Source organism: Panthera leo, chromosome A2, assembly GCF_018350215.1.
Source record: "Panthera leo isolate Ple1 chromosome A2, P.leo_Ple1_pat1.1, whole genome shotgun sequence".
Lineage (NCBI taxonomy): Eukaryota > Metazoa > Chordata > Mammalia > Carnivora > Felidae > Panthera > Panthera leo.
Genome location: NC_056680.1, coordinates 6744262 through 6752718, shown reverse-complemented (window position 1 = coordinate 6752718; position 8457 = coordinate 6744262). Strand labels below are relative to the sequence as shown.

Below are 8457 nucleotides of genomic sequence, written 5' to 3'. Positions count from 1 at the left end.
TAGATCTTCCACCTTTTTGGTTAAATTTATTCCTAAGTGTTTTACTTGTTTTGGATGCTATTGTAAATGGGATTGTTTTAATTATTTCTTTTTCAGATAGTTCATTGTTAGTGTATAGAAATGCAACTAATTTTTGTGTATTTATTTCATATCCTGCAACTTTACTGACTCATTTATTAGTTCCAACAGTGTGTGTGTGTTTTGTGTGTGTGTGTGTGTGTGTGTGTGTGTGTGTGGTTTTTTAGGAATTTCTATATATAAGATCATATGCATGATTTTTTTTCCTGATTTTATTGAATTATCTTTCTATAGCTCATTGAGCTTCCTTAAGACATCTATTTTTAATTCTTTATCAGGCAGATCATAGATCTACATTTCTTTGGTGTCACTTACTAGAAAATTATTGTGTACCTTTGGTTGTGTCATGTTTTGTTGATTTTTAATGTTCCCTGAAATCATGCATTGATGCTTTTCACATCTGAAGAAGCAGTTACCTCCTCCAATCTTTAAAGACTGGCTTTGGGAGAAAAATCTCTCTTTTAACCCTCCCAGGGATTCTTAGGCTCTTCAATGGATTCTTAGACTTTTTCAATAAATACACCTGCTTCACACTTCTTGTTTCCTACAGTGGGTGGAGGGGACATTCTTAAGATTGTTTGCCTTCTCTTGATTCTGAAAAGCCGGGCCAGGGGCTGACAGCCTTCATTTTATTTTCCTTAGAGCGGTGCCCTGAAATGCCCAAGTTTGTGTGCTTTCTCTCAGTTCCTCAGAGTTGGACTGGTTTTCTACACTTGCCCACTAGCCCTCTGCAAGTGCCCACACTTGCTGCCCTTGGAGGCATACATGCACAGGGAGCCAGCCATGGCTTGGTTGGTGTTCCTGGGTGAGGCACACATAGCACTGGGAGTACCTGCTGGAGACTTGGGAGGGTCAACAGGTGAGAGGCATTCCCAGTGGTGTGTGGGCTGGCTTCCTGATGGAATCTGTGGAATCATTAGCAGGATCTGTGTCCCTTCAATGCATTCCAAGCCCTCCCTGCTCTGCTCCCAGCCTCTCCCTTCCTCAGTCATGAAGCTCACCTCAGTGTTCTGTATGGGGTGAGAAAAAGGTGGGTCTCTTTGTCAGCATCCTGTACAGCTGGGGGTGCTCAGACATTCACTCACACACTCTCACTTTCCCCCATGGGAAAAATCAAGGGCTGAGGGTATTTCCTTGGCACTGAGCTGTGCTGCCTTGAGGGATGTGTGATATTGCTGAAGTGAAGCTTTCCTTCTTACCCCCTTCAAAGTGCCAAACCTCAGGTTGATTTTGCTCCAGTTGTGTGCTGGAACTTCCCCGCTGGACCCCGAACTCGTACACACATACTCTCGTTGATGGGTAATCGTCAGACTTGGTGTTCTTTGTGGGGGATAGAAAACCATTCTGACATCACCCAGAAAATGGTCATTAAAGGGATACAGGATTATGAACTGAGCACATATGATCATGTAATCTGTCCAGGTGTGTAAGTCTTCTCTTATGACTTTCAATAGTTTTAAAGTTTCAAGCTTTCTTTTCTACATTGTGCTTTTAAGAACATGAATTTACCTCTACGTACTGGTTTAGCTGCATCTCCTTTGATGAGGTAGGTTTTTTTAGTATAGTTGATACACAGTGTTATGTTAGTGTCAGGTACACAACATAGGGATTCAACTTCTCTAGACATTATGTTATTCTCACCACTGGTGTAGCCACCATCTGTCACCATACGATGCTGTTACATCATTGACTGTATTCCCTATGCTGTGCCTTTTATTCCTGTGATTTAATTCATTCCATAACTGGAAGCTAGTATCTCCCGCTCCCATTCACCCATTTTGCTGATTCCCCCCACCCTTCCCTCTGGCAACCATCAGTTTGTTCTCCGTGTTTAGAGTTCTGATTTTGCTTTTTGTTTGTTCATTTGTCTTTTTTTTTAATTTTTAAAAATTACATTTATTTATTTTTGAGAGAGAGAGAGAGAGAGAGACAGAGTGTGAGAGGGGCAGAGAGAGCTAGAAGGAGACACAGAATCCAAAGCAGGCTCCAAGGGTCTGAGCTGTCAGCACAGAGCCCGGCGTGGGGTTTGAACCCACGAACTGTGAGATCATGACCTGAGCCAAAGTCGGACACTCAACTGACTGAACCACCCAGGCGCCCCTGTTCATTTGTCTTTTTTAAGATTTCACACATGAGTGAAATCATATGGCATTTGTCTTTGTTTGACTTATTTCACTTAGCATGATACACCCTAGGTCCGCCCATATTGTTGCAAATGGCAAGATCTCATCCTTTTAAAAGGCTGTGTAATATTCCATTGTGTGTATCTATATTTATATGGATATAGATAGTTAGGTTTTTAAAAAAAACTATAAATATTACTGGTTTCAATGGTGATGTCTTCTTTGATGCATACATTATTTTAAAATGTGCTTTTAATATTTCCAAACATGTAGGAAGAAATTGATTATCTGTTATTAGTGATTTCTAACTTTATTACATTATGATAATTGAACAGGCTCTGTTTGATATGTATTCTCTGCTATTAAGATTTGCTTTATGGCCTAGTTTTTACAGATATATGTCCTTGAAAATGTGGATTCTCTAATAATTTAATGTAGTGCTCAAATCAAGCTGGTTAATTGCATTGTTCAAATTTTCTATACCCTTACCAAAATTTTACCCCCCTAGTCTATCAATTACTAAAAAAGATATGACAAAATATCTTAATATGATATGATTTATCATTTTTTCCTTACATTTCTGTTAGCTTTTTTCTTTATATATTGTAAGTCTATGCTATTAAGTGTATATTAGGAGTTATTTGGGTTTTTTTTTTTCCTTTTCTGGTGAATTGTTCCTTTTATTATTATATAATGACTTTATCTCTTTTAATGTCTTTGCCTTAAGTACATCTTATCAGTAAACTACTCATCTTCATTTGGGTTAGTATTTCTTCATATACTTGTATTATTCCTTTATAGCCAACCTTTCTGTGTCATTACAGTTTAGGTATATCTCTTGTACACATGAAATAATAGAATTTTGTTCCTTTGTCCAATTTGAGATTTTCTGTTTTTAAAGATTAGTTAAAGCCATTTAAACATTTATTCATTGACTGATGAATGGATAAAGAAGATATATATATACACAGTGGCATACATATACAATGAAATATTACTTGGTGATCAAAAAGAATGAAATCTTGCCATTTGCAACAATGTGGCTGGAACTTGAATGTATTATGCTAAGTGAAATAAGTCAGTCAGAGAAAGACAAATATCATATGATTTATGTGAGTTTAAAAAACAAAACAGATGAACATAGGGGAAGGGAATGAAAAATAAACAAAGATAAAAACAGAGGGAGGCAAACCATAGGAGCTTCTTGAATATAGAGAATGAACTGAGGGTTGCTGAAGGGGAGTTTGAGGGGGATGGGCTAAGTGGGTGATGGACATTAAGGAGGGTACCTGTTGGGATGAGCACTGGCTGTTATACATAAGTGATGAATCACTAGGTTCTACTCCTGAAACCAACACTATACTGTATGTTAACTGACTTGAATTTTTTTTTAAAAAGCACTCAGTTTTTATGCACACACACACACACACACAGCCATTTAACACTTGTAATTACTTATATATTTTGTGATTTTTTTTTTTACTTCTTTATATTTCCTTTCCTGACTTAAAGTAGTTTGATCAAAATCTCTTCAATTCTGTTGTGTCCCTACTATAACTTATAAATTATAAATTCTGTATCCATTATTTTAGTGGTTACACCGAAACTTAAATCATGTAGAAAGTCCAAAATACTCATATTTCTCTTTTCCTGCAACTCAATACAAGAACCTTTCAACTGTTATTTTAATTCCTCCTCTTGAGTATATGTAATCGTTACCTAATATCTTACTCCATCTTTTTCATACATTTTCTTCTTCCTTTTTTCTTCTCTTCCTCCTCCTCCTCCTCCTCCTCCTCCTCCTCCTCCTCCTCCTCCTCCTTCCTCTTATTATGATTTTAAATATTTTTAGGTTTATTTATTTATTTTTGAGAGAGAGAGAGCACAAGCAGGAGAGGGGCAGACACACACACACACACACACACACACACACACACACACACACAGAATCTGAAACAGGCTCCAGGTTCTGAGCTGTCAGCACAGAGCCTGACACAGGGCTCGAACCCACAAACCACGAGATCATGACCTGAGCTGAGGTTGGACGCTTAACTGACTGAGCCACCCAGGCATCCCTTATTATTATCTTAAAATTCAACATTTTATTTTTTCTGCATATAAACAAATCGCTTGGCTGTTCATTGCTTCCTGGATATTGCTTATTTTTAATTCAATTTGTTTTATCCTGAAGTAAATCCCTTAGTAGTTTTTTCAGTAAGTTTTCATGTATGGTATACTCTTAATCTTTCTCTGAAATGGGAATAGCCATGGGAGGGTCCTACTACCAAACCTTGACATATGAGTTGCCGTAAACTTTTCATCAACGGTTCAAGATGTAACATGTTATACGTAGTCTGGATGGGAAATTGGTTGTAATCTCATGTGATCTTCCAGAATCATTTCTGTAGTATGCATGTAACTTCCCCTTTCAACACCTCCAGAGAAATGATACCCATGGAACCAAGGAACCGAACCAGTGCATTAGAATTCATCCTCCTGGGGCTTTCAGAAACTCCAGAGCAGGAGACCCTCCTCTTCGCTCTGTTCCTCTGCATGTATGTGGTCACAGTACTGGGGAACCTGCTCATCATCCTGGCCATCAGCTCAGACTCCCACCTCCACACCCCCATGTACTTCTTCTTAGCTAACCTATCTTTGGTTGATTTCTGCCTGGCCACCAACACAGTCCCCAAGATGCTGGTGAACATCCAAATCAGGAGCAAGTCAATCTCCTATGCCTGCTGCCTGACCCAGATGTACTTTTTCCATTTCTTTGGCATCATGGACAGTGTCCTGATTGCCGTGATGGCTTATGACAGGTTTGTGGCTATATGTCACCCCTTACACTATACCGCCATCATGAGCCCACGCCTCTGTGGCCTGCTGGCAGGTGGCCCATGGGTGTTTTCCTGCTTCATCTCCCTCACTCATATTCTCCTGATGGCTCGTCTGGTTTTCTGTGGGAACAATGAGCTACCTCACTACTTCTGTGACCTCACTCCCCTTCTCAGGCTTTCTTGCACTGACACGTCTGTGAACAAGATCTTTGTGCTCATTGTGGCTGGGCTGGTGATAGCCACACCTTTTATCTGCATCCTGGCCTCCTATGCTCGCATCATTGTGGCCATCATGAAAGTCCCTTCTGCAGGAGGCAGGAAGAAAGCCTTTTCCACCTGCAGCTCCCACCTCTCTGTGGTTGCTCTCTTCTATGGGACCACCATCGGGGTCTATCTGTGTCCCTCCTCTGTCCGCACAGCTGTGAAGGAGAAAGCCTCTGCTGTGATGTACACTACAGTCACCCCCATGCTGAACCCCTTTATCTATAGCTTGAGGAACAGAGATCTGAAGGGGGCCCTGAGGAAGCTTGTCAACAGAAAGATCACTTCATCTTCCTGACCACAAGGACACCTGGAAACTTCCAGGAAGTAGGATCTCAACATCTAGGGTCTTGGACACAAGTATGGAATTGCACAGTTTGGGAGAACAGCCACTTTGGATTTTGAATTGCAGAACTTTAAAAGGAAATCTCAAGATGGCCCTATTACTATGTTCTCAATTACTGGGACCAGTAAGAGTCCTTTTGGATATGTCTGATGTTGCCTTCCCAGGAAGATCAGTCTAGCCCTACCAGATTGGATTTGTCCTGATTCAAAATCAAGTTAGCTCTCCACAGATATTTAAGTATGTATTCTGGACTTGATGTAGGTGCTGGCCATGGAGTGGTGGAGTTTATAGTTGCATGTGGGAGAAGATACTGGGCACTAACTATAATAGAATGAAATACGCACATGAGGGCAAGGATAGGACAGAGTAGGAACACCCAACAGAGTCTGGAAGGGGGAATCAGGGAAGGTTTCCTAGGAGAGATGATTCTGCACCTCAAAGGATAAGATGATGTTTTTCAGGAAAATATGAGGAGAAAGAGTATCAGAAAAAGGAAAAAAAAAAACCCAGTATGTGAAAAGATCAGAGAGCAAGAGAAAGAGAGAGAAAGATACATTTTTGAAGTGAAAAACCAGTTACGGTGAATGACTTGGGTCATGCCAGATCGAGGACTTTGGGACCAACTCAAGAGTTTTGCTTTTTCCAGAGAACCAGGCAGTTAATTGACTTCCAGGGACCAAAGTCAGGGAGCATGTGAATGAATCATGCCCCCCCTGCCCTTCACTCCTATTCTGTCTTCTGGAGGAAAAAGATGGCATGAGCTAGATAAAAGTTGTACAAGTCACAAGGGAAAAAATTCAGACCATGCATTAAGGAGATGAGGAATGGTATAAGTCTTTCAAAGAGAAAAATGCCAATCAATTGAATCATGATTGTCTAAGCCAGAAGGAAGCTAAGGTATATCTCCATCACCATATATATGCCTGCGGAATGCGTATGAGTGGTAACACTGCTTACAACAGAAGTGAGAGCTAGGTTTCTAGTTTTCCTTGTATCTCGTTATCATGTTTCTTTGCACTATCTCATTTCCCCATTCTATAGCCCCTATGAAAGCAATATGTCTCATTTATGTCTATTGTGAAGTAGTTCTAGTCTTTATACGGAGATTACAACAAAAATGGAACGAGCAGTGACTTTGGGCTCTATTTCTGGGCTGACTGAGCAGTGAATAGGGCCAACATTTTTCAAGTGGTGCTAAAGAGCTGACATTATCTTAAGTGGAATGACTTTGAATAATCACACATCTAGTTTGCTTATGTTACTTTCCTTCCAAGAGAATTACATTAGACTTTCTCTGTTGAACAAACAGACCACCAGACCTGGCCCTGTTGTAGGCTGGAAAGATGATGCTTTCTGGGAATACTGTGGTGAAGAAAACTCAGAACTTAAGGCTATTGGAGTTTGCATTGGGCAACCCATCATTCTGGTCAGGGATTTTCTGGAATAACCAAAAACTAGGTGATGGCTGAACCACAGCTCTCTTTCCTTGTAGATCCCCTCCCTCCTCCTGCCATATGCATGCAAGTGGTTACAGTGATGGTTGGGAGAACGGATGCAAAGGGGAATGCCTGGTGCCAATAAAAACGTCTTAAGGTTCTGTCAGCCAAACTACCTCTGTCTTGTTTTATGTTAAAAAGTTAAGGCCTCACCTCCAGGAGAGATTTATCCTGGTAGTCCTGACAATATCAACTTCCAACATTTCCTGGCATCAACATGTGTTTAATTAATTCATTCAACAAATATTTACCAAGTGGCCTTTGTACCAGCTGTTATTCTAAGCACTGGCAATAGAGCAGTAAGCAAGACAGAAAAAAAAAAAAGCCATTTCCTATGACTGCAAGGTTTAGTACAAAGGAGATTTTTAAGGAGTGGAACTGTTCTGTATCCTGATATCAGAGCAATGGCTTTGAAGGTATGAAAAACTTTAAATAGTGTTCTATTTCCCCAGACCCCACAAATCTATACATGGGATGAAATTCCAAGAACCGTGCACCAGAAAAAAGTTAATTTTACCAAAATGATTTTTTAAATAAAATTAAACACTAGAAAACAAAGCAACCATTCCCATTTCAGCAGAGAAAACAATAAACAAAGAAATAATCAATGTGCCAGATAATTACCAATGCTGAGAAGGACTTCAGAGGTATAATGGAGGGTATGTGACAGAGACAGATGAGGGGGGTATTTTAATATGGGTATTTCTGAGGGCATTCTGTCTCTGTGAAGATGACTTCTGAGCTTAGACCTGAATCAGGCCAAGAAGAATGTATTCCTATAAAGAAGGTGGGAATAGTGTGTCAGAAGAGGGGAACTGGACACACAAAGTCAGGAACAAGTTGGTATTTAGTTTTAAGGAGATGTTTATGTTTTAAAAATGTATCTAGATTTGTCTAAACAAATTAGATTTTCAGGAACAAAATCCTACAAGCATCATATAACTTGGCTTCAAACAGCCAACAGTTATTATCCTGTGATTTCTGTGGGTCAGGAAATTGGGAGTGGCTTAGCTCAGTGACTTGGCTCAGGGTCTCTGATAGGGCAGTAGCCACAATGTCAGTGGGGACTGTGGTCCTGTCCTGTCTTGACTGGATCAGGGGATCTGGTTCCACCGTCACTCTGAGCGGATCTCCATTCCTCACTGATCAAAGACAGTAGTTCCTGGACATTTGGATCTCTCCATAGTGGAGTGAGAGAGAGAGAGAAACAGAGAGGGAGAGACTGAAAGGGAGACAGAAAGAGACTGAGAGGTAGAGAGAGACAGGCAGAGAGACAGAGAAGGAGAGAGAAACCGAGGGAAGGGGAGAGGGAAGGA

The 8457-nt window shown here is 40.4% G+C and overlaps 1 protein-coding gene across 1 annotated transcript; it reads left to right on the top strand.

Annotated features, from left to right (window-relative positions):
- The first annotated feature begins 4323 nt into the window (after window positions 1-4323).
- Window positions 4324-5736, top strand: LOC122213906 (olfactory receptor 24). Its single transcript, XM_042928306.1, has one exon. It carries the CDS (start codon window positions 4611-4613, stop codon window positions 5595-5597), a length of 987 nt encoding a protein of 328 aa, XP_042784240.1. The 5' UTR covers window positions 4324-4610; the 3' UTR covers window positions 5598-5736.
- Window positions 5737-8457: the final 2721 nt, after the last annotated feature.